Source organism: Carassius carassius, chromosome 5 (genome assembly GCF_963082965.1).
Source record: "Carassius carassius chromosome 5, fCarCar2.1, whole genome shotgun sequence".
NCBI classification, from domain to species: domain Eukaryota; kingdom Metazoa; phylum Chordata; class Actinopteri; order Cypriniformes; family Cyprinidae; genus Carassius; species Carassius carassius.
In genome coordinates, this window is record NC_081759.1 from 33,438,025 (window position 1) to 33,465,437 (window position 27,413).

Sequence of the window (27,413 nt, forward strand, 5' to 3'; positions counted from 1 at the left end):
TCAATAACCGAGGAGCTGATGATACTGCGCATGTGTGATTCAGTGTGAAGCAGAGTGACACACAGAGCGCCTGAACCGAACTGATTCTTTTGGTGATTGATTCTGAACAGATTCTGTGCTAATGTTATGAGCGCGGGTAAACCGAAGGCTTGAATCAAGGGCAATCATCGCAAATGACGCCATTACGTCGAGCGCAAAAGAACCGGTGAACCGTTTTCTTCAACCGGTTTATTGAATCGAACTGTCCGAAAGAACTACTGGTGATCCGAAAACCGATGCAACTGGTTGTTGACTCGTGAACGAGTCAGTCTTTTGTTCGTTATCTGGCTCGGCTCGGTGTTCATCTTCAGCTCTCTCTTCACAGCAGTTCAGTCAGTGTACTGTTTGAGTGCATGCATTACTGCGGCATATTGGTTTGTTTGAACTCAGAGGGAGTGCCAGCCAGATTAAAAAAGTTAACAGCTTAAGTCATTTGTGGATTAATGCGTATTAGAGATGCGAACCGTTTAAAAGGATTCAGTTCGATTTGGTGAACTGAATGATTCGTACACGAACCGGATGTCCAGCTGTTTTGTTTTGAACTCTCTCTCACAACAGACACAGAAGAGAAGACAATGCTGAATAAAGTCGTCGTTTTTGCTATTTTTGGACCAAAATGTATTTTCAATGCTTCAAAAAATTCTAACCGACCCTCTGATGTCACATGGACTACTTTGAGGATGTTTTTCTTACCTTTCTGGACATGGACAGTATACCGTACACACCGCTTCAATGGAGGGACAGAAAGCTCTCGGACTAAATCTAAAATATCTTAAACTTTGTTCCAAAGATAAACGGAGGTCTTACGGGTTTGGAACAACATGAGGGTAAGTTATTAATTACATAATTTTGCTATCTGGGTGAACTAACCCTTTAATGATTTCTGATTAGTGATGTATTGATGCGGAACAGTATTTCTCCACCACAATTGTTATCTGGGGTCCTGTGAAAGTTATCATGGAGTCCAGTGGGACGTTATTGAGGCTCTTTATAGCTTTTAGTGGGTTTGGGGAACAAATATCAGGCCCTGTACAGTAAATGCATGCTAGACTAATGTGCATCAGGGAGCATGGGTGGAGTTGCATGGCCTTGTTGAGCCCTAAGATTGGGCCAAAGGAGTAACTTCACCATGCTGATTTGTGACCATGTTGTAAGGTCTCTGCTGATTGGCTGTTAGATTGGTGTTTATTGGATTTATAGAATAATGTATGAACTCTGCATGCGTGAGTAGACGTTGGCACTTTCTAAGGGTGACGTTGAGCCTTTTCTTAATGTAAATGCTAGAAATCTGCAAATGTACTACCAGTTGCTCTTGCACATGGAAAGGTCTTTTGCAGGTGTAGGTCATTTCTTTTGAAATATGTCTGTGTGCAATGGAGGGGAATCACTGCTTGGGGATTTTTCTATTGTAAGCATTTTTACATTAAATTCTTGAAGTTACTTTCTGCTGGTTCATCTGTCAGCACCAATCATAAACCTGCCAAAGCTTTGTTTATATCAACGCATTATCGAAGTAAGAAACCGTGAATAAATGAGATGCGTTATGACCTCTCAGATATTCTGTTGTTCTCTCTTCCATTGCTGCACTGGAAGAACTAAACGGTACCTGCAAACTAATACTAATACTAATTATAATGACCTGGCTTACTGTACATTATTTCGCTTATTACACGGCTGCTCACCAAATAAATAAAAACATGAAATATTTAAACTGAAATTATTCTACATGCATAAAACCACCTTTAAGAGGAAAAATTAAAATGACATAATACATTACAATGCACAAAGCAATCCGCTGAGCTTCGAGACAAACACTATACTATATACTATACTAATAACTGAGATGCAAGATGGCATCACTTGGTGTTTACAGGCAGTGTAATATGAAAGGCGTAGAAAATAAGGCAGTTTTATAAACAGTGCTGCTATGGGCAGCGGTATGGAATATCTGGCCTCTGAATGCTGCGTTTGACCAATCAGAATGAAATATTCCAGAGAGCCGTGTAATAATTAGTTGTAATGTAACATATGATAATCCGGAGAATGAATTATTACAGAAATAGTAAATTATCTTCACTTAATTTTGTCAGACATCCAACAAAACACATGCCCTGCATCGAAATAGGGGCTCAGTGAAGGTTTTTTGGAATGAATGTGATGTCACACAAATAATATGATTCTGTTTGCTCTTTGCCTGCATTCGATATAATGCGAAGGGCTTCAGTTATTTCATATGACCATGGAGTACTTCCTCATGATTCAGTTATTGACTATGCTTGTCCTTGCAGTTACTTCATTAAATGACATTGTAAGCTTGGCGGTTATGATTTGAGCATTTAGGAACTGAAGCATGACTGATTTCTGCTGAGTACTGCTCTTTTTTTAAAGGGTGAAATAACTTGAATTACATTTTCTTTAGCTGTTCTTTTTCTTTTCTTGCTGTAAGCTCTGTGTTTAATGAATACATGCACTGTATTCAAATCTATGCAGTCAGCTCATCAAGGTGACACATCTGAAGCATGTCAGCTTGATACAAACTTAAAAACAAAACAGCATAGGTTCCTGTAAAGAAACAGTGCCCTTATATAGGGCAGGTTTCTTTGTTATCATTGGTGGCGTGTTGTTGTTTTAGAATCTGATGCACAGCAGCCTCTGGGTTTAATTCATGTATCCTTTCTTATTTTATGCATGAAGAGTGCTAATTCTAAAGTATCATTGAATAATAGGCTAACAGTTCTGATGGAGCTTATTAATACATATATTAACTATTTTACCTGCATGCAATAAAGATATGTATTTCATAGTCTGTCATCAAAGCATGTGCTTTTGTAAAATAACACTGTATTATTTAGTTTGTCTGTAAAAAGGGTGAGTATGTTTAGTCTAGTGTCCCATTATTGACATTTAAACAGATGAAAACATTTACGTCATGTTTACTCACATTCTCATGTGTTTTGTCTGGATATGTATGAATACTTTGAAGGCTGTCAACAGCATGTTTGTTCCTGTATTTATTGTCCATTTGCTTATTTTGATTTGTGTAGAGGAACCAAGGGAAAAGACATCAGCACTATCAAGTCCCTGAGGGTGTTGCGAGTCTTGCGACCACTGAAGACCATTAAACGTCTACCCAAACTGAAGGTACATTTTTGGCTGCATTCCATAAATACAATCATTATGGTTAGGTAAGTAGATATACATACATGGCCAAAAGTTTTGAGAATTACATAAATATTGGAAATTGGAAAAGTTGCTGCTTAAGTTTTTATAATAGCAATTTGCATATACTCCAGAATGTTATGAAGAGTGATCAGATGAATTGCATAGTCCTTCTTTGCCATGAAAATTAACTTAATCCCAAAAAAACCTTTCCACTGCATTTCATTGCTGTCATTAAAGGACCTGCTGAGATCATTTCAGTAATCATCTTGTTAACTCAGGTGAGAATGTTGACGAGCACAAGGCTGGAGATCATTATGTCAGGCTGATTGGGTTAGAATGGCAGACTTGACATGTTAAAAGGAGGGTGATGCTTGAAATCATTGTTCTTCCATTGTTAATCATGGTGACCTGCAAAGAAACGCTTGCAGCCATCATTGCGTTGCATAAAAATGGCTTCACAGGCAAGGATATTTTGGCTACTAAGATTGCACTAAAGAAGGCTTCAGGGCGTCCAAGAAAGTCCAGCAAGAGCCAGGATCGTCTCCTAAAGAGGATTCAGCTGCGGGATCGGAGTGCCACCAGTGCAGAGCTTGCTCAGGAATGGCAGCAGGCAGGTGTGAGTGCATCTGCACGCACAGTGAGGCGAAGACTTTTGCAAGATGGCCCGGTGTCAAGAAGGGCAGCAAAGAAGCCACTTCTCTCCAAAAAAAACATCAGGGACAGATTGATCTTCTGCAGAAAGTATAGTGAATGGACTGCTGAGGACTGGGGCAAAGTCATATTCTCCGATGAAGCCCCTTTCCGATTGTTTGGGGCATCTGGAAAAAGGCTTGTCCGGAGAAGAAAAGGTGAGCGCTACCATCAGTCCTGTGTCATGCCAACAGTAAAGCATCCTGACACCATTCATGTGTGGGGTTGCTTCTCATCCAAGGGAGTGGGCTCACTCACAATTCTGCCCAAAAACACAGCCATGAATAAAGAATGGTACCAAAACACCCTCCAACAGCAACTTCTTCCAACAATCCAACAACAGTTTGGTGAAGAACAATGCATTTTCCAGCACGATGGAGCACCAAGGCAAAAGTGATAACTAAGTGGCTCGGGGACCAGAATGTTGAAATTTTGGGTCCATGGCCTGGAAACTCCCCAGATCTTAATCCCATTGAGAACTTGTGGTCAATCCTCAAGAGGCGGGTGAACAAACAAAAACCCACTAATTCTGACAAACTCCAAGAAGTGATTATGAAAGAATGGGTTGCTATCAGTCAGGATTTGGCCCAGAAGTTGATTGAGAGCATGACCAGTCGAATTGCAGAGGTCCTGAAAAATAAGGGCCAACACTGCAAATACTGACTCTTTGCATAAATGTCATGTAATTGTCGATAAAAGCCTTTGAAAAGTATGAAGTGCTTGTAATTATATTTCAGTACATCACAGAAACAACTGAAACAAAGATCTAAAAGCAGTTTAGCAGCAAACTTTTTGAAAACTAATATTTATGTAATTCTCAAAACTTTTGGCCACGACTGTATATATATATATATATATATATATATATATATATATATATATATTTGTATATGTCTGTTTATATATACAAAATGCATTTATACATTTTTGAAAGACTTCTTTGGTGTAATCACTCTAAAACGGTGTTGAGTCAGGGTAGGCGATATGGTTCAGAATTTTTTTTTGTTATGCTAGTTGAAAGTCTCCTTTTCATTGTCTTCGGAAGATATAGGACCATAAAATGTTTGTCCAGTTATATCCCTCAGTCTGAAGGCTACTAAAGGCTATTCTGCTTTCCTGTGAACATATCCATTTGCATACCTCTGCGCAACCTGTTTGTGCATACATTATATGTTATCAGTGCGTTCCATTGCACTATTGCAGACAGAGGAAGAATGGAAGCCATTATTATTGTAATACAGTATTATGTGCTTTGTACTGTAATGTTTTCTCACCGATGAATGAGACATGAGATAATCTGACAGCATTGCATTCAACCCTCCACCAACGCTGTCTTTCATTGTGTCGCTGGTTAGCCTCTGGTCTACATACAGTATTCACGTGTTTTGGAGGAGGCATGGCTATGGAGAGTGATTTGCAGAGTTGATGGGATCTTATGCTTTTAAGCTAGCATAATATTGCTAGCCTCTCTGAAATTGCCTACCCTACCTTTTAATATTAATATTAATTCATATTTATAATATTTAAACTAAAAATCTTGTAAAAATGTGTCTTAATGTGTCTTTTGCAAAAAACAGTCAGCCAGGTTCATTGTCATTTTTAACACATTTTATCCTCAGAAATCACAAAACATTTCCATTTAGTAGAGACATCAATTGTTAAAATCAACATTATTGCCCTTGAAAGAACTTCATAGGCATCATAATAAAAAATAAATGTTGTGGTATCACCAATCGCTGTCGCCTGTGATCATGGATGCCTGCTGCTTTCCTCACAGTGAGAGCTACAGCTTCTCAAACACCTGTGGTGTGGATAGCCTTGCAGGTGTGGATAATCAGAAATGAATTCCTCTCAGTTGTGGCAGATTGTGCAGTCTCTTATCTGTTGATTCTCGAGATACTGTATGTCATAACGATCTGTAAAATGCATTCAGCTTTATGACTGTAGTATAGTGTTAATAAACCAGGGTGTATTTGTGTGTGTCTGCTCTCTCTTAGGCCGTGTTTGACTGTGTGGTGAACTCCCTGAAGAACGTGTTGAATATCCTCATTGTCTACATCCTGTTCATGTTCATCTTCGCTGTCATTGCTGTGCAGCTCTTCAAGGGCAAGTTTTTCTACTGCACAGACGAGTCCAAAGGCCTGGAGAAAGACTGCAGGTAGAGTGGGATTAATACAGGAGCAGAGAGTAGGGGCTGATTATCTCACACCTGCAGCTCCCCCTGCAGGCAAACAGCAGTAATGTCGAAATCCATGCCAAAGTGAGTGTAGAAATGACGATATAATGAGATAACGTGTTGAGTCCCAGATCTATGCAACACTTGGAGTTCCACGTTTTTAAAACTCTCAGAGAATTTTAAAAACAAGCCATATTAAAAATTTTGGAAAAAAAAAAAAAATAATTTGTACATTTTTCTAATTATGTCCAGCTCTAAATACTTACCCTTCTGCTCTTTGTCAATAATTTCTATTAAATGATTCCTTGAAGTCTTAAAATAATAATAATGGTTTTAAACTCTGAAGTGTACTTATAGTACCAGGTTTAAACTTCTGTAAGCAGTGTTCTGAAAACGGACATTTTGAATGGGTTTATCTTTTTATTTGCTCTTTCTGTCATTGTCTTTGTGCTCATTAGAGGGCTGTTCTTGGATTACGATAAGGATGAAGTGGAAGCCCAGCCCAGGGAATGGAGGAAATATGAGTTCCACTACGACAATGTGCTGTGGGCATTTCTCACTCTCTTCACCGTTTCTACTGGAGAGGGTTGGCCAACGTAAGTCAGTAGACATGTGAGATGGTCCTTAATGGGGTATATGCCAAATGTCACTTGACCAATCCAGAAAATAGATCGCATCGCATCCGCTTATTGGAAAAAGTGTTAATAGCAGTATCGACTGCTAGTGGTTTCTATGGAATTTTAAGTGAATCAGCTAACCTAGTTAGTTTTTTTTACTGTTGCCGTTTAATTCAATTTTAACATTCAACTGAGAGTGAAAAGAAGAAGAAAAATGTTATATATCTATCTGCATATGTGAAGGTCATCAGTTATGATCATCTTTGGTATCTCCTTTGAAGATATCTTGAATATCTTGTATATTTAATGAATACAGAAGACCTGAACCAGAAGCGACTTTACCTGTTTTACAGAATACAAAAGTTTGTTGCACATAACCCCATTACACATTACAGATATTTTAAGCATTATATACAGTACAACCATTTGCTATTCTGTATGTTTTAGTAGGGGATTAGGAACCCATAAAAGCTTCTGTCCCTTTCAAACACTTTCCTTGTGTCATCTGACCCTGTTGAACTGTGATAATACTGTGTGACTTAGATCTTAGAGCTTACAGTAAAATAAACAGTCTTAAAATATGGGTAAAATAAATGAATCTTCTCTCTCCCACAATGCACTTTATTATCTTAAACTGTATAGGGTGTAATGGTATGATGTTTTCTGTGTACAGGGTTTTGAAGCACTCTGTAGATGCCACTTTTGAGGAGCTGGGTCCCAGTCCTGGCTACCGCATGGAGATGTCCATCTTCTACGTGGTCTACTTTGTGGTCTTCCCCTTTTTCTTCGTCAACATTTTTGTGGCCTTGATAATCATCACATTCCAGGAACAGGGTGATAAGGCCTTGTCAGAGTGCAGTCTGGAGAAGAATGAGGTATAACAGAAAAATGTATTTACTGTATATATATATATTTTGTATTTGTGTTTGGTATTTAACGTCATAAAATTTAAAAAGTGTTAAAACTTTCATTTCATGTGCAGCCATAATAATATAATAATTATATATAATAGTATTTTTATATTACATACAGTATATTATTATAATTAACTTCTATAAATTTCTGAGTTCAGTCAGAAAAGTATGGTAAAAAATTATTTAGACCATGGAAGAATCTAAACAAAATCTCAACTAAAAGAATCCCACTTTTAGGCTGACATTGAGAGATATAGAGACAGACATTAATCTTTCTCCTACAAACACTTGATGTGTTGTTAGTGTTTAGTGATGTGATACGGTACCTACAATGAAGCCAGCCATGGTAACAGCTGCAGATGTCCAGGTAGGGAATTGTGACAGGATTAATGCATCTGCCTGCGGCGGACCACACACACCTAAATACACACACAGAAACAGGTATAGATTCATACACTGACACACACAGTGACTAAAGATATACATAGAGACAGCCATGGAAGAGCAGTCAGCAAGATGCTCCTGTCCCATTTCCTCTGAGGCCCCATTAGACGGAGCCAGTCGTCTGCTGAGCCTGTGCCGTTTCACTCTCTTCCTCTCCATATGCCAGCCTAACATGACTCACAAACTGTGGTAAAAACCCAGACCTCAGGAGAAGTCATTTATCATCAACATTCATGGCAACGCAGCCAAAACATATCAGTGCCATTAGAGGTCCATTTTCTTGTTACTCAACAGGTTAGACGGTGTCTTCCACAGTTGTCACTGCTATTTGTATGATTTGCTTTGATTATGAGGTGGGAATGTGACTTTAGAAAGCCTTTTTCTGAAAGATAAAGATGGACAACATTAGCTGTGTGTCGGTTATGAGAATTTATTCCTCTTTTGCTGTTTTTCCTCTCAGAGAGCCTGCATCGACTTTGCTATCAATGCCAAACCACTGACCCGCTATATGCCACAGAACCAGCAGTCCTTTCAGTACCGCTTGTGGAAGTTTGTGGTCTCTCCACCATTTGAGTACTCCATCATGATCATGATTGCTCTCAACACGGTGGTGCTCATGATGAAGGTCAGTCAGCCAGTTTTCTTTTAGTAGCAGTAGAGTCCTTGGAGAGTTACTTGACAGCAATCAAAGTTTCATTCATTTTGCATGTGCTTTTTATTCTCAAGGATGCATAAATTGATCAAAAGTGACGATAAAAGATTTCAGTTTCAAATAAATGCATTTTTTTTAATTCTTTCCATCAAAGAATTCTGGAAAAAAATAAAATAAATAAAATTCCATAAAAAAATATTAAGCAACATTCAACACTGATAATAATACGAAATATCATTGAGTACTAAATCAGCATATTAGATTTCTGTGAATACTGAATGGTGTAATGGTTGATCAGAATTCAACTTTCCCAGCACAGGATTAATTTACTTTTAAATGTACTTTTAAATATACTTCTGCTGGTTTTATTGCTGTTTGTAAAATGACATAATTTGCGGTAACTAAATTTTTTTATCAAATAAATTAAATTTTTCCCCCTTGTCTTCTTATACCTGCAGTTCCATGATGCACCCGACTTTTATGACGCTATGCTCAAGTATCTCAACATTGTTTTCACTGCTCTCTTTTCAATGGAGTGTATTCTCAAGATAATTGCTTTTGGCCCTTTGGTGAGTATCATCACTTGGTCCAAAAAGAGCTGCACTTAAAAGCCATCTTCAAGGGACAGTTCACCCAAAAATGAAGCTTCTGTCAATCTAGATCTTTTGTAGAACAGAATCACTGGAAAATTTCTATAGCTGTGGTCCACTTCCAGATTCATTGTGTGGAAAAGAGCAGCTTAGACATTCCGCCAATCATCTCTTTTTGTGTTCCACGGAAGTTCACAGGTTTGGAACAACATTAAGGCGAGTAAATGATGACAGAATATTCATTTTTGAGTGAACCAATCCTTTAACACACCTTAAAAAGAGTGTGAAATCGTAAGCCTCTCCAACCTGTCCCCAAATGATCTCTCTAATTCTCTTCTACACAGAATTACCTGAAAGACGCTTGGAATGTGTTTGACTTTGTGACTGTGCTGGGCAGCATCACTGACATCTTAGTCTCTGAGATTAAAGTAAGTGAGCAGCACTGAGCTCTGTGTTTGAGCTCTATTAGAGGAGAGTCTCAGAGCTAGACCGAGTGTAATACCAGACAGCAGAGATAGGCTGAGAAGAAAAGCCCAGACATTAATGATGATGAGCTGGATACCCATCACAGCTGGCTCAGGAACAAAAGGGAGAGAGCTCTGTGTTGTTTTTCAAGATTAAATGACAGTAATTGAGTAACCAGATTCATTTGGTAATGCTCACTTTAACTAGATCACTAGTTTGTGGCTCTGATCTGTGCTTAATGATGTTCACAAGTCTTATGTTGTATTATACTGTATGTCTTGACGTCCATGTTATTGTCAAAACTACTGATGGTTATTGTGTTTGTTTTGTAACTATATTTGTGCGTGATGGCTGTTCTTGTTCTCCTGTGTTCCTTAAATGTCTTCACTCAAATCTTGGCTTGCTCCTGCCACGATTTAACATCTTCATGTATAGACTACGGTGAGTTGCTCTCTTATCTTTGAACGTATTTCTTTTCCACCATGCTGGGAATGAAAGAACTTCCTATTGCAGAAAAATATGGCACATCATAAGGTTCTGCTTCACTGAAGATAATGCAGCATCATTTCACAATCACCCCATGTTTTTCATTTGGCTATGTTGTAAATAGATCTGGTTTGAAGTCATTATGCTTCACTGATGCTTGTCATGGATTGACATCCTTGTTGGTCCAACCAATCAACCAGTTATATTGTCTGGATTGTCAGCATTGTTGTTCCAGGGCCAACAAAAGATACTGATCCAAGAGTACATCCTACTTGACCATTTTTTCAAAAAGAATCCAATGTCCATTCCAGAAATTCCAATTTCTGGAAAAGTCTTGATGTCTTAATGCAGGGATTCCCAGACTTCGTGTCAGCCAAATCTATTTGACCTAAAATATTTACTTTAAGTACTTCAGATGTTGTTAATATTTCAATTTCAACAACACATTCATATGTTCATGTTACTCTGATGTTGGTTAAATTTTATATGACGTGCAGGTAAACAAATACAATAAAATGTTTCATTTCGAATGTTTTAATTGTTGGCTTTTTATCAGCTCACAGACTCTGTGCAGTTCTCTCATATACATCCAGAAGTTCACAAACCCCAAATTGGGAATCCCTGCCTTAAGGAATGACATCATTGACTTTTGAACAATAAAAATCAATTTAATCTCATAATAAAAAAGATATTTGTAGTCTAGTATTTCAGGTTCAGTGTGATGGGATTTGAGAAACTGACTCATAGAGATTAAATTTAAATTATTCACCTTCATGTCGTTCCAAACCCGTAAAACCTTTGTTCATCTTCAGGATACAAATTAAGATATTTCTGATGACATCCAAGAGCTTTCTGACCCTGCATAGACATTAATGAAATTAAAATGTTCCAGACCCAGAAACGTTACAAGGAAATTGGTAAAACAGTCCATGTGACATCAGTGAAGGGCCTGGAACTATCCCTTTAAGGCCTTATACTATAGTACTGTTATGCATGTTTTAGGATCCTAAAATAATAACTTAATGTTAAGAGATATGAGGGTTGAAGTAAAGAGTGCTGAATGAGCAAATTAGGAGAAATGAACTTTCAAATTAAAAAAGCTTGTGTTCCCACAGGACCGTCTGTTGAACTTGAGTTTCCTGAGGCTCTTCAGAGCAGCCAGACTCGTCAAACTCCTCCGGCAGGGATACACCATTCGCATCCTGCTCTGGACATTCGTCCAGTCTTTTAAGGTAACTCTATTTAGACTGTTTGACTTTGATATTGCTTGATATTAATTGTTGGAGAGTTTTTTTATTAATTTTTTTTAAAATAAGTCATGAAATCCTCATGTCTATTTCCAGGCACTGCCTTATGTTTGCCTTCTAATCGCCATGCTGTTTTTCATCTACGCCATTATTGGAATGCAGGTATCTGCAATTTAAGTGCTTCACTGATGGTGTTTTCCAGTAAAAGATCATTGCACTAGTCCTGTGTAGTTTACTATAGGCAAATTAAAATACAGAAATTGTATTCTTCCTGAAGGTTGTTAATGTAAATGTTTCAAAATAAATGCTTTTAAAGTAACTGTATTGTGTTTCCAGGTGTTTGGGAACATTGAGTTGAACGATGATACTGCCATCAATCGTCACAACAACTTTCGCACTTTCCTCCAAGCGCTTATGCTGTTATTCAGGTCTGCACATACCTGATATTCTTTGACTACTACAATCAAAGTCACCTGAGAACAGTGTTGGGGAAAGTTACTTTTAAAAGTAATACATTACAATATTGCGTTACTTCCTAAAAAAGTAACTAATTCCGTTATATGAGCCGGGCTTTATTGTTTTTAATAGAAGAAGTTTTGTTTATAGAAAATTGTAAAAGCCTCAGGCTGAAGGAAAAGTAAATTCATGTCTGTACAGTAGAATACAAGAGAAGATGGTTCCACACTGTTTAGCAATAAAAAACAAAAAATTTACAAAACAAAAAAACAGATGAAGCACAATTATTAGGTTATCTAAAGTAGTTTTTGCTTATAAGTATGGTTGAACTGGATCATCAAGACATTAGTTAATAAAATGGGATCAGATACATTTGTGTTAACATATTTAAACTATTGCAGATTTGCGTCATATTCTGAGTTTGCATTTCACTGTTTCATTTTGCATTCATTTTGATGAATACTAAGTCTGTCAGTCAATAAATGGGAAATCAAAGTAACTGGCATTACTTTTTTGAAAAAGTAACTCAGATATTTTCTAGTAAATTAAAAAGTAATGCGTTACTTTACTAGTTACTTGAAAAAACAAATCTGATTACGTAACTCACATTACTTGTAATGCGTTACCCCCAACACTGCCTGAGAATGCAGGAAATCTTAGAGAAGCTTCTGGGGTTGTAAAAAAGTATCAGAGTCTAAAGTCTAAAAGTCTGTCACATACAGTAATGATTCAGATTAGATAGGATGTTAGAGTTGGAATGTTTCTGTAATTCGGCCCCTGAACACTATATTTAGCCAGATCACTATATTTATACTTTGATTGATATCAACTTTAATAGCGCACATTTTTGTAATGCAATTAGGATTTTATGGAGAGCTGTATTTATAATTGATCAAGATCTTTCATATTCAGAAATATTACTGTATAAAGTATTAAAATGGAATGGAATCATAGGATCTATCTATCTATCTATCTATCTATCTATCTATCTATCTATCTATCTATCTGTCTATCTGTCTGTCTGTCTGTCTGTCTGTCTGTCTGTCTGTCTGTCTGTCTATCCTTTTGGTGAGATTGAATTTTAAAGTATCAGCCATATTGATAAAAAAACAACATCTCCTAATGAAATTCATAAATGAATTTACATCTTTCCCTTATGTTCATTACCTCGAAGCTTCCTTTGAGCTGAGAGCCATGAGCAGACAGCACTTTAGAGTCACAACAGTGTTATAGATGAAATCTGGCTCAACTGTAATTTAAATATCAGCACTTTTCCCATCATCTCTAATCTGTAATATTTTCTGACAGTTATTCCTGCTTTTAATAGCAGATGCTGCATTTATTCACTCAGCTCATCATCGTGTCTCTTGCAGGAGTGCCACTGGTGAAGCCTGGCATGAGATTATGCTGTCCTGTCTGAGTGAGCGCACCTGTGATGCAAGCTCAGGCATTTATGGAAAGGAGTGCGGGAGTGACTTTGCCTACTTCTACTTTGTCTCGTTCATTTTCCTCTGTTCTTTCTTGGTTAGTACTCAGAGTCGAACCAGCCAAAACAGATTTATTATTACTAGCTATGTTTCCATCCACCTATCTTTATGCGCATTTTGGACTATCACAAAAAAAAAAACAACCTTGATTGCATCAAGATGCGCATATATTCTAAAAATGTGTATAAAAAACTTTTCATTCGATGAGAAAGAATGTGCAAATACTACGATAGAAACACATTTACTGAATAAATTCCTCCATGTGCATCAAAATAGCCATGAGACTTTTTGTGCTATGAGACGAGATAACTTGACTAACCAGCTTACCGATCTCGTTCACAGCATCTAAATGTTCATTCTGAAATGCCTGAGCAAAGTTTTTCGTCAAAGTATTTCTGTATAATTGTCTTACACGAATGCATTCACAAACAGCTGGCATCTACCTCCGACAGCAATGACTGCATTTATTGTTTTGTCTGCTCACTCTAAGGCGCAAGTCATTTATCATACATGAAAATTATTATATTCAGTGGCTTCTCCTAGTTTTTTTAGGGATATTTAGTGCCAGTTTACCAGGAAGTGACTGTTTTGTTCTCTTTGACTTGTTGGATGGAAACGGTGCTTTATTTGCAAATGTTTTATGCGATATTCCAGTTTTGCGCATAAGTTTAATTTGAATCTTTGGATGGAAACATAGCTACTGAAGAATGTCATCAAAGTTTACTGCCACAAAACTGCTTGTTTATTTTAAATCCTTGCTAAATGTGATGCTGAAATATTCCTTTGTGTTTGGAATAGGGCTGGGTAGTGATGTAGATTTCCTGATTTGATGGGATTCTGATTTACAAGCTCTTATTTGATTCCTATTCAGTGTGCTGTAATTTAATTGGGCTTTTTTTAATAAATCAGTCAGTCACATACACAGCAGTAATGATGAAACACAAACACAATGCACAATAAAATGCCACTACTATCTGCTAATGACAAAATTGTCTATTCTAATGCTGTAAATAATTTTTACATCTCACTACGCTTTTTTCCATAGACTTCTATTCATATGCATAGGAATGCTCAAATCATTAAGTCATAAGTATTTTTGTGAAAAAACGTTTAGTGTGACCACTACTCTCAAGCTCATAAGAGTCATTTGGTTCAACAACAGGGCTATACTGTAGGTTTTAGTGAAGTGACATTCGGCCAAGTATGGTGACCCATACTCAGAATTTGTGCTCTGCATTTAACCCATCCGAAGTGCACACACACAGAGCAGTGAACACACACACACTGTGAACACACACCTGGAGCAGTGGGCAGCCATTTATGCTGCGGCGCCCGGGGAGCAGTTGGGGGTTCAATGCCTTGCTCAAGGGCACCTAAGTCGTGGTATTGAAGGTGGAGAGAGAACTGTACATGTACTCCCCCCACCCACAATTCCTGCCGGCCCGGGACTCGAACCCACAACCCTTCGATTGGGAGTCCGATTCTCTAACCACCAGGCCACGACTTCCCAGACTTTTTGTTTCATTATAAAGAATTCGTTTATGAGACTAATTTGATCATAAATTGGTTATGTTGTATGTTATTTTTGCATGCAGCCCACCCAAACAACTCAATAGAAAGACATTTATATGTAATCTTCACATTTAATGTACATACTGCAAACTCAAATTTACGACTGAGGTAAAATATTTTATTGATTGTAATTATTTATTTTGCCATGGTGCTGATGATGAGGCTTTCACTTTTTTTAAGACTGTGATTAATCAGAAAATCTATATTTTTACCCAGCCCTATTTTGCCCTAATTAATGCCATACTCACAGATAGTTTTTCCTGCTCCATGACCTTCAGATTCTTTTCTCCCACCACTTTCTCCAGATGTTGAACCTGTTTGTGGCTGTCATTATGGACAACTTTGAATATCTGACACGCGACTCCTCCATCTTGGGCCCTCACCACCTGGATGAGTTTATCCGGGTGTGGGCAGAGTATGACCCAGCCGCATGGTATGTTTCAGCCTGCACTCCCCTGCCAGATGGAGACCTACTATTGTGATAAATATAGTAACTGAGTTTGGCAACAGTTGAGAGAAGGAAAGTCATTCTGTTAGGACTCAAAGGCCTTCTCAGATTAGACCACATAAAAAAGAGAGAGAAATGCCGAATATTCCCTGTGATATTGTGTGATTGAAGATCTCCCACACAGTGGCCATAAGAATTGTGGTCTGGATGTGAATGGGATCTTGCACTCCTATCCGCGTCCATTCTTTCCACAACACAAATGTGCTCTCCAAGCTTTCTTCATGTATGTGTCATGTTTTGCTTGTTCTTTCCGCAGCGGACGGATTTCCTATAAGGATATGTACAATTTGTTGCGAATTATCTCGCCCCCCCTTGGCTTAGGAAAGAACTGCCCTAATAGGGTAGCATACAAGGTTTGCAACCCAAGCAACTTCTTCCACTTGTGTGGCCTCTGTGTGCAAAAGCCCAGAGACCCAAACTTGAATGGCTGTGCTCAAATGACTTGCCTACACACAAGCACTTGCCCCACCAGATTTTACTGGCTTTGGTTAATGATGCTGGATGGGAAACAAAGATTTCAAGGCCACATATCAAGCTAAAACCTCCTTTTATGACACTTATGTAAAGTTGTCATTTTCACAATTCAGGGCACTAATGTTACATTATCAACCAATATTGTCACATTTACCAGTCAACCTCATAGGTATTATTTGTATAAAGCTGTCAAATGAAATAGAACAGAACAGAAATTGGCGTTGAAATCTTTGTTTCCGTGCACTGAAAGAGGAAACTCCCCCTGATGTCTCAGCATGCAGATGCAGACATCTTCCAAACAATGCAGCCATTCTGTCACCATCCACTCCTCGTGTCATCTCACTCACCTCTTCCATCTCTCCTTATCAGGGATCAACTTTCTCACCTCTGACCTCTAACCTTTGGGATCCATCTCTGACCCTGCCAGGCCAGGATGGCATCCCTGTCCATGACACTCTAGGAAATCTAATTAACAAAAGATTTCTGTTTTTTGTCGTCTGTTGTTTTTGTCTGTTTTTTTTCCCATCTTGTTCTGTTTACTTTCTGTCCCCCCTTGTTTCTCTTTCCGTCTCTCTAACCCCCATCCTTTTCTTTATTTTGGGTTTTTTGCCTTATCTGCACTGTGAAGTGGCCGTATCAAGTACCTCGATATGTATGAGATGCTGCTCCACATGTCCCCACCATTAGGTTTGGGAAAGCAATGCCCTCCACGAATCGCCTACAAGGTAGCTCAACTTCACATGCCCCCTCTCCCTGCCCTGCTCGTACTGTCTTCCCATTGGCTTATTCTTCAGCCAATCTCTGTGCTCTTGCAGTGTTTCCCCTGTTTTGTTTTGTTTTTTAACTGTTTTTGTTTCTCCCCACGCTCTAATATTTTTGGTGTAGTCCCTCTCCCTTTTTATTCAAGTTTACCCCTCCACTACCTTTTTAATCTAGGGATGGTCACAAACTAATGATGAGTATGACTGCAGAACTCTAGTTTATTTAATGTTTAACTACAACCCACATTCATTGGAAATACATGCCTATTTTGACATAACTTGCACTTTTTGTGACACTACCAAAGCTGAATGTCCAGTGAGTGACTTTAAAACTCAGTTTTATGCAAAACAGTTAAATATTTATCTAACAATGCTTTATTACGTGATATAAATATACTGGTGAGTGGTGCTAAAATAATAATGCTCTATCGCGTTTGAAAATAACATACCACCAATGCAAAACCCTAACTCATATTGATACAACACATTTTCTGAAGCAACCATGCCATTTTAGCTTGCTGCTGCAAGCCTTTGAGCTGCAAGTCTAGGAGCTGAATGCTCCATATTGAAAATGCAACACTGTACCAGGTGAGCTAGTGAGCAAGTTTACTAAATCAAAAAGCCATGCATATGGAGGTGGTTATATTATGTAAATGTCAAAATGTATTAGTCTATAAATCATACATTAGGTTAAAAGTGTTTTGAGGTCATGATGGGGAATTGGGTAAGGAAACCTGCAAAAAATAAGTCTTTATTGATCGATAACCTGCCCCATAATAATTATTTGTGTTAAAAAGTATAAAAGTTGTTTTACTGCCACTAGTGTTAAATTTAGCTGGAAATGGCTGCAAATTGTTTGTGTATACAGTAGGAAAATTATTTGAACTTGTAGGTTGAAGCATGTATTTCCATTGGGTCTATGTTGTTTAATTGTAATGAAAATGACTGAGGCTTAAATCTAATTTTTATCTGTGGTCATACTTCATGAGTTTTCCCCATATGTTGCATTGTGTAAGGGTTGTGCACAACATTATAAAAGCGATTTTCTGTACCACTCCTGCAAAATAGTTTCTGTAAACTAAAAAAAAGTTTTTTTTTTGCGGGTTTCTATGTCTTTGGGATTTACTTGAAGGCCCCAAATCCAGCTCAAAACCGGTTTTAGAGCCTTTGTTATATTAGAATAGAAGAGGTCCCCTCTCTCACCCTTGTTTCATGGAGCAGTGTGTGTGTAACCTAAGTTGCTTTCAGTCATGAGAACTTTGCACTTGAACTCTCTCTTCCTGTCTTGGCGGTCTTTCACTTATTCTCCTCTTCTTGCTTGTGCTGTCTGTCTCTCATCCACTTGACCATTTCCTCTCTCTTTTCTTTGTCCTGTATTCTTTCTGTCTTTCTCTTTGTCTGCAGTACATAAGAATGTATGTCTGTTTGAGAATGTCCACCTATTTTTTTTTATTATGATCAGTTTTTCTTGCACTGCTACTGCGAGTAAATCTATGCACTCTTTGCTCAGGGGAGCTCAACTCTTTACTATTAATCACTCTAAACCATACTGTACATCTGTACATACCGTGATACAACTGAGTTGTCATGTTTAAAGGTGCACTCTCTGTTATTTTCCACTTAAAAACCATACAGAAATTAATAGAGAAATATGTTTAAAATCATCTGCAGTCACTCTAATAAAAAAGCCTTATGAGGGTTATTTTTTTAAAGATTTTATTTCTGTAACACCCATAACTGACTGCTAGTAGACTATCTCTGTGAATGCATAATACAAGATTTTTATTTATTTTTGTGAGGCAAGATCCACACCACTATGTGTCAGTAAGTACAAAACATCTGCATTTTCTGGTGCAATATTAGAAAAAAAAAAGAGTGCACCTTTAAAGGTGAAGTTTGTAATTTTGGAGACTCTTACACAGTTGATATTTTAGACATGATTTTTACTAATTTTACAAAGCTGTCATCAGAATGATTCAGTTGAAAGTCGCCAATGTGTTTAACATTGTTTCAGCTCTAAAAAGCCACTTCTGGTCACCATTTGAGACGTTTAAATCTAGCTATTTGCTGCAATTTTATTGATTTGTAACACTGAGTCGAGCTCCCATGTTCTCTGAAGCCCCTCATGGTTATGTGTACATGCTTTTTTCCACTCTCAAGTCGGTGTCGGTTTATCACCAGTGCACTTTGGTTGCGGATTGTAGCCTATAGCAGTGAATGTGAATGTTTGATTCTGTACGTTCCTATTCTCTATGTGAACAAAACTGTTTGTGTGCTTGAAACGCTAAGATTAGAACAGGATGGTACCTTTTTGAATTACCAAACTGATCCAATATATGTATAGCTTGATTTCTAGAATGCATGAATTGAATCAATAGAAGGATATAAAATAATCAAGTCTAATCTCAGATGCACACAAACTGTTTTGTTTGAGTTTGTGGGTTGTTCTGGATGATGCTGATTTTGAGATGCGTTTTTACTCCACTAATAATCCTCATGAACCCCCCCATGCAGCGGCTGGTGAAAATGAACATGCCCATTGCAGATGACAACAGTGTGCACTTCACCTCCACCCTGATGGCTCTGATCCGCACAGCCTTGGAGATCAAACTGGCTTCAGGTCAGTCTGGTGCCCTTATTCATTGTCTGAATGATTGTGTAATGATGGTATAGATCAGCATTTAGATAATTGTCCCACCTTCCCTCTCTTTTTAAAATCCATCTTTCTCTTTTCCAAATAACTCCAAATCTGATTATTGCCTAATGGAGAGATTTTCTCACTTACTCAGTGTGATCTTTTCTGTTGCTGCTGACAGTGCCTTTTCCACTGTTCAGAGCAGTGTGTGTGGGATGGTGTGTGAAGCATCTGTTTGGCACCGGATGGGGTTTTCTAGCTTCATTTTCACAGTTTTGCCTTGCGATGCTTTGATCTAAATTCACTAAACTTAAATAATGTATTAGTAATTTGATATTATTATTATTTTGATAACAGGAGATTACATCGTTTTTCTAGCTTCACTAAATTCTTCCAGCTCTTCAAGCAAAAAGTGTTCGCCTTTCAATGCATTGATCTAAATTTAGGAACTTATAATTATATTACGGGAAATAAAAAGAGAAATGTTTAAAATGTTTATAAAACAGCAAAATAATTAGACTAAACTGAATTGTGTGTATATATAAGATATAGTTCTAATTAGCCTCTTTCTTTTTTTGTTCATGAATATCTCCACAGGCATGGTGGCCCAACGTTTGTCAGATGCTGAACTGAAGAAGGAGCTCGCTACAGTCTGGCCAAACCTGTCTCAGAAGACTATGGACCTGCTGGTCACGCCGCACAAACGTAAACACATTATGAATCGTCACCCAAGGGATCCTTTCTTACCTTTGCTACAGAAATACTTGCATCCACATACTGTATTACAAGACTAACACTGAAGTACAGCCTCATGCTTATGAATTATATTAACAGAACCCAGTTAATTTCACATGTGCAAACATATCCAAATACAAATCACAGCGACATCTAGTGGTCACCAGTGGAACATAACTAAGGTGCATTTGTCTCTTTGCAGCCAATGAGCTTACAGTGGGGAAGGTATATGCGGCTCTTATGATTTTTGACTATTACAAGCAAAACAGAGCCAAAAGACTTCAGATGCAGCAACAGCAGCAGAGAGAACAGGCAGGACCTGGATCTCAGGTGATACATATATACACTTACACCACATTTTGTGCTATTTTGCATATTTTTTTAAATAATATTAAAGTCACCAAACTGTAAAATAACAAATAGATGTTCAATGAAAATGTGTGCATGTTATAATATGTAATAAAATAAAGTCAAATAAATTTGCCTACACTAATTTCAAATGTAAGCCTTTGGATATATTTTTTAAAGATCATATAAAGACTGTAATCCTCCAACTGAAAGTGAATATGTGTTTTGATTCTCTCTGTTTGAAGAATAAAGTCAGAGCTCTTCTAGAGCCTATTCTCCCACTGACCCACATGCAAGATCAGGCTGTGAACAGTGTAGATTCGGCCTCAGAGTTTCAAGCTCAGACCAGACCCAGCTCCACAATGCTCAACAATGGACGCACACAGTAAGCACAGAATCCTTGCTGCATTCATATTCAGTGCACACTTGAAGTAATCTCTTTGTCATGACATGTGTATCTACTCTAATGTGTTTTCAAAATCCATGCCCAGTCTTGATAACACAATAAAGGGATCTTCATCCTGGGCCTCGGAGAAGTCCAAGGAGGTCCCACGATCTAAACGACGGCCAATGTCCAGAGGTCAATCAGAAGATGCCTCAAATGAAAACACTGCCCAGGTGCTGTACATAAAAGTTCTGACTCTTTCTGACACATGCTATGTCATTCTGTAATGCATATTTAATCTCTTATTGTGTGTATTTAATAGGAGTCAGTAGAAATGAGGAAGATGGAGAACAGTGCCAACACAGTGACCTCTGGCAGCCTTGAAGCCCAAGGACGTGCAGTATCCATGCCAAAACTCAATGCAGAAATGCAGGTATTATATTGAATCAATGTTTTTCACTAAAAACTTTGTGTCTTGCTCTAAATTCTACACACAAACACACACACACACACACACACACACACACACACACATGCATATACGGTACATACAATGCTCTCCATAAGTATTGGAGCAGTAGAGGTAAAATTGCTTTGCTTGCTGTTGAGTCAAGAAATCTGTAAGTATGATTAGAAGATTACAATTTGTCACATTTTATTATTGGGTGTTTCAACACATACGTGTTTTACCAACTAAGAAGATCAGCACTTTTAGAGTTTCATCCCCTATCTGATGTGAGCAGAAGTATTGGAACGGTGGCCTCACAGGTCTTTCTAAGTGTTCAGCTGTGTCCTGTTGCATTAATTCTTCTGATATTTAAAAGCAGGGAATGTGTCGTATCAGTTATATCAATTCTGCTTAACGTCTGCATTCTGAGTGTTGCATTCGATGACAAAACCAGGTTGAAGACGAGGGAGCTGACTCTAGAGAAAAGCAAGCAATTTGGAAGCTAAAAGAAAAGAGGAAGTCAGTTGAAAACAAAGAGCATGGAGAAAACAAAGTTTGGAAACCACTGGCGACATCAGCAACCAACAATGATCTGATCAACTGTGAAAAATATCAGTAGATGATGACAGACAAATCTTAAAAGCTTTGAAAATGAACCCTAAAATACATGTCTTTAAAATCACCAACAACTTCCAGAAAGCTGGGGTGATGCTCTAAAAATCTACTGTCCGCAGGAAATTTTGACACAGAACTACAGATGCGACACAGCAAGATGCAAACCTCTGACAGGAAACAAAACTAGATAGGCAAGATTAGAGTTTGCAAAAGCCTGTAAAGTTTTGGAATAGAGTTTTATGGACAGATGAAACCAAGATTAACCTTTATCTACGTAAGTGATTGAAAAGCAAAAGTGTGGAGAAAAAGGGAACTGCAAATGATCCTTAGTGTACAGCCTCATCTTTAAAGCATGGAGGAAGTTGTGTCATGCATGGGCTTACATGGCTGTCTCTGGAACAGGCCCTTTCAATTTTAATGATGACTTAATGTATGATGACAGTAGCAGAATGAATTTGGAAGGGTACAAAACCATCCTGGCTACCAATATTCAAGAAAATGCCACCAGACTCTTGTGCTTCATATTGCTTTAGGACAATGACCCAAAACATCCTGCCAATTAAGTGAAGAAGTTTATCAGGGTAAAGAAATGTAAAGTCTTAGTTTGCCCAAATCAATCTCCAGATTTAAAACCGATTGAACATGAATTTCACCAGATGAAGAGGAGACTAAAGGCAGAAACTCCTCAAAACTAGCAACAGTTGTTATTGGCTGCCTTAAAGGCTGGGGAAAAGCATTTCAAAGCATAAGCCCAAGAGTCTGGTGATGTTTTTGGGTTGCAGACTCACTGCTCAGATTGCACACAAGGGATCTACAACTAAATATTAGCTTTTAAATCTTTCATTTATCTGCCTTAGGTTCAACTGTTCCTATACTTATGCTCACATCTTTTTATTTGGTAAAACATGTATGTGTTTTAACAGCTCAAAATTAATTGTGACATTCTGTAGTTTTGTCTCATATTCATCTTTTAATCATATTTGCAAATGTCTTAACTCCACACCAAACAGTGTACTGCTGTCTTTACTGATCTAATACTTATGAATGGCACTGTATGTATGTATATATAAATATATATATATATATATATATATATATATATATATATATATATATATATATATATATATATATATATATATATATTTATTTATTTATTTATTTATTTATTTATTTATTTATTTATATATATATATATATATATATATATATATATATATATATATATATATATATATATATAATTTAAAGATTACTCAAGGATATATTTGTGTTAAATGAGTATAAGTATCAAGTATACAAATTGTAGCTTTAACAATATTTTATTTTATTCAACAACAACAACAACAACAAAATATTAAACATAAACATTCAGGTTACAATGGCCTAACATAAACTATGGTACATAAAATAAGATAATTTGTGACCCTGGTCCACAAAACCAGTCTTAAGGGTCAATTTTTCTAAATTGTGAGATTTATACATCATCTGAAAGCTGAATAAATACGCTTTCCAATTATGCATGGTGTGTTATGATATTTGGTTGAGATACAACTATTTGAAAATCTGGAATCTGAGGGTGCAAAAAAAACATATATATTGAGAAAATCGTCTTTAAAGATGTCCAAATGAAGTTCTCAGCAATGCATATTACTTATTAAAAAATAAGTTTTGATGTATTTACAGTAGGAAATGTACAAAATATCTTCATGGAACATGATCTTTATTTAATATACTAATGATTTTTGGTATAAAAGAAAAATCAATCATTTTGACCCATACAATGAATTTTGGCTATTGCTAAAAATATACCCCACCGACTTAAGATTAGTTTTGTGGTCCAGGGTCACATTTGAGAAACATCTCAGTATTTGTTCATACAATGAAAGTCATTGTTACCCAAAACAGCTTTGTTCCCAACAGTCTTCAAAATACCAAAGTCCCTTTAAAGGTATTCTGTAGTCTTTGAAAATACCTTCTTTTATATTCCACAAAAGAAAGGTTTGAATCGACATGAGGGACCTGAGAGTAAATGATGACAGAATTATTTTTTTTTGGTTGAACTATCCCTTTAATGTTATTATTATTATTATTATTATTAATTAATTAAATTATCCTCTAAATAAGAAACTAAATCTGCCAGCAGGTGGTGATAAATGTCTTCATTCGATTCATTTAAATTGTTGATTCATTCAGGAATGAAGAAAACACTGAGATATGCATATAACAACTGTACCCAGAATGTGGGAAACAAGAGGCACAACACATGACTATGGGATATCGTGCTCTTGCGCCATCTGCTGAGGACATCTATGCCTGAAAGGCCAATGACATGACGATGTGGGCGTGGCTACCAGCCCACAGCATATAAATGCAGTTGTATGCTTCATTCCGTTTGTTTAGTCCATCTCTTCACCGAGCCTCCGACTGCGCGGGACCAGAGGTGTTGTACCTCTTTTCCCTCCTTCTGGGAACAGTAGATATATGCATAACTCAATGTTCCCATTCAGTCAGTTCACTTGGAACAGCACATGACTATGGGATATATATACAACCCCCACAAAGTCGCCGAACTACATATAAGGGACCAGCACTATACATCTTTATTTTAAAAAGGCAATGGCCTGCGGTTTAAAAAACCAGGCAGCATCCTTAGATTCAAGGATTCTAAAGGCTCAAACAAAAGTTCACACATAGTATATAGACCTAAGCCCTAAGTACTCTGTTTGCCACATGCCACACACCTTCCATGCGAAATAAACCTTGTCAACAGGAGGGCGTCCGCGGACATCCATGCACACTGTCTGTATTATTTTGGCATCTGTGCTAACAGTGCGTGTACCACAGCACATGTGCAAGTGACTTGGAAACAAAGTCAACTAGAAAGTGTGTATGCACTAAACACCTCTTTCTGCTCTTATGGCCAAAGGAGTACCTTGAAATGCATATGCTCTAACGTGCGTGAGATAGAGCAGAACATGGAAATTCCTTGATGGTCCGCACACTGGCAATGGCACAGCAGCTTCAATGCAAGACAAGACTAACTGCTGTTCAATAACCTTCATTGTGGATGGAGAAAGTTTATTAGCCATTTGTTAGCTGTGCTAAACCTGAGCTAAAAAACTTTTCTTTTATGCCTTTTACTTCTTCAACCATAGGTTTTCTTGTGAATGTGGTGTGATGGTTTTCTAACAGCGACTGGGCATTTATATGCTGTGGGCAGGCCCACGTTGCCATGTGTCATTGGCCTTTCAGGTGTGAATATTGGCAGATGGGGCAAGAGCACGATATTCCATAGTCATGTGTTGTACTGAGTGAACCGACTGAATGGGATCAGCTAAAATAAGTGGAAGCAGATAACATTGGAAACCTTGCACATTCAATTTACAAATGGCCACACACACTTTTACATTAAAAATAGGGTGAATATTGAAGAAAACATTGCGTGTTTATGTATTGTTTAATTGTTTTTGCATGCCAAGTCTAATGAAAATAGGACGTTTGTCCTATTCTAGAGCACAGGGGAAGTAAAACATAATACAATTAGTCTTTTGGTAGGTTGCCAGATCTTCACCCTGGATCAGTTTTCAGCTTGTGTGGGCTAAGAGGAAGTGAAATGAAGCTCATAATCTGAATAAGCAGACTCAGTAAAATAGGTTGAGATTATTTCATGATTACTTTGAGATTGATTTAAAAATCCATAGTGGTTTGAATACTGAATGGTATTCTTCTGTTTTTATTTTAAATGTAATTTGCACAGAACCGACTAAAAGGTTAATGCATTTCACTAATTGATTGTGTTGTTTTGGGATCTCAGCTTTTAGTTTGCTTAAAGTCGTAGTATGTGAGAACAACCGAGACGTTGGAAAATAAATCTAAAATCATCTGACTATGAAATTCACATTCCATTTGGACTCCGCAAAAGAAAATCCATCCATTAAGCCTCATCAGGATATACCTCCTATCAAATCACACCTATCCCACACCTCTCTAGTGCTAATGGGCTGCTCAGGCTCACTGAGTGCTTCTATTTCACTCCCAAATTTGATTCCCATCCAAAACCAAATCTCTTTAAAGTGCTGGACTAACCGATAAGAGAAATATGATGCTTAATGTAACGTTTCAGCACCTGCTAATATGTCCAAATCCCTCTTATTTCTGTGGGGGAAATCCCTTCACCATTGGCACCTGGCCACCTCCAGTCCTTCTGCTCAATGGATGAAAATAGAGCCAAATTACAGCCTCAAATGGAGATTTATTTAAACCACAACCCAGAAACTCTGCAAAACTATGATATGGGGAATATCTGCAATGACATTTTGATTGACAAGTGTGCCTTAAGGAATGACTTGTGTTTGTTATGGATGAAAAGGAGGATGGATAATAATCAAGGATGTAGATTCCTAGGGAAGCTTAAAGGGATAGCTCACCCAAAAAATTCTGTCATTATTTACTCACCCTCATGTCGTTCCAAAACCGTAAGACCTTCGTTCATCTTAGGAACACAGATTACCATATTTTTGATGAAATTCAAGAGTTTTCTGAACCTGCATAGACAGCAATGCAACTACCACTATCAAGTCCCAGAAAGGTAGTAAGGACATTGTTAAAATAGTAGGAAAATGTGATATCAGTGGTTCAACCCTAAATTTTTGAAGTGACGATAATACATTTCATGCACAAAGAAAACAAAAATAATACCACAATTTATTTTTATTTTTTTTTAAGCACAAAATGTATTTTTGTAACTTCATAAAAGATAAGAAACATTTAACAATGTCCTTACTACCTTTCTGGGCCTTGAGTGTGGTAGTTGCATTGGTGTCTATGCAGGGTCAGAAAGCTCTTGGATTTCATCAAAAATATCTTAATATGTGTTTCGAATATGAACGAAGGTCTTACTGGTTTGGAACGACATGAGGGTGAGTAATTAATGACAGAATTTTCATTTTGGGTAAACTATCCATTTAAGTTGATTCACTGCAAAAGACGACAAAAAAAAAAGCAACATTTTTGAGCATCATTTGCTTTTTTGCTAGGTAAAGTACAGTGCTTGTTACAGGTAAAGTATGCAATATATACACCACTTGTCTAAGTATATGAAATCACAAAAAATCGTTATCTTGTGCAATTACTTTTAATGTTTCTTTAAAGTGCATTATCATGAAAATAATTTTTTTCCCTCTCACCATGTCTTCCCTGCCCTTCACTTCTATTTTTTCCTCTGACATGCTTCATCAGAGGAGTCATTCCCGTCATTCTCCTGGGACTTTACTGGAAGTAAGAACAACTTTTTGTATCCCATTTTCTAAGAATATTTTCTTGGCTTGACATAAGGATCTCCGTCAGTGGGGCATCAGCACACTTCTGAGAGGGTCTCAAAATTATTTAAATTGTTTTTAAATAATACAAAACAACAATATAGCCAACAATGTTGAGAACCCCTGAGCTGAACTTTGTTACTGGTTACAGTAAGTCCCAGGTCTGTTTGTCCTCAGTGTCAGTAA

General features: G+C 37.4%; 1 protein-coding gene across 5 annotated transcripts in view; it reads left to right on the forward strand.

The window, feature by feature from the left end:
- cacna1ba (calcium channel, voltage-dependent, N type, alpha 1B subunit, a) overlaps positions 1–27,413 on the forward strand; it is a 125,328-nt gene that overhangs the window by 91,938 nt on the left and 5,977 nt on the right. For all 5 annotated transcript variants that reach the window (XM_059550794.1, XM_059550796.1, XM_059550797.1 and 2 more), the window contains 20 exons: positions 3,084–3,180; positions 5,889–6,049; positions 6,526–6,663; positions 7,358–7,559; positions 8,503–8,667; positions 9,153–9,263; positions 9,629–9,712; positions 11,351–11,467; positions 11,579–11,644; positions 11,819–11,910; positions 13,312–13,462; positions 15,303–15,430; positions 16,608–16,704; positions 19,255–19,360; positions 19,973–20,080; positions 20,313–20,440; positions 20,704–20,843; positions 20,950–21,076; positions 21,166–21,276; positions 27,148–27,186. In XM_059550794.1, the coding sequence (XP_059406777.1) occupies positions 3,084–3,180; positions 5,889–6,049; positions 6,526–6,663; positions 7,358–7,559; positions 8,503–8,667; positions 9,153–9,263; positions 9,629–9,712; positions 11,351–11,467; positions 11,579–11,644; positions 11,819–11,910; positions 13,312–13,462; positions 15,303–15,430; positions 16,608–16,704; positions 19,255–19,360; positions 19,973–20,080; positions 20,313–20,440; positions 20,704–20,843; positions 20,950–21,076; positions 21,166–21,276; positions 27,148–27,186 (2,368 nt within the window). The remainder of the gene's footprint in view (positions 1–3,083; positions 3,181–5,888; positions 6,050–6,525; positions 6,664–7,357; positions 7,560–8,502; positions 8,668–9,152; positions 9,264–9,628; positions 9,713–11,350; positions 11,468–11,578; positions 11,645–11,818; positions 11,911–13,311; positions 13,463–15,302; positions 15,431–16,607; positions 16,705–19,254; positions 19,361–19,972; positions 20,081–20,312; positions 20,441–20,703; positions 20,844–20,949; positions 21,077–21,165; positions 21,277–27,147; positions 27,187–27,413) is intronic.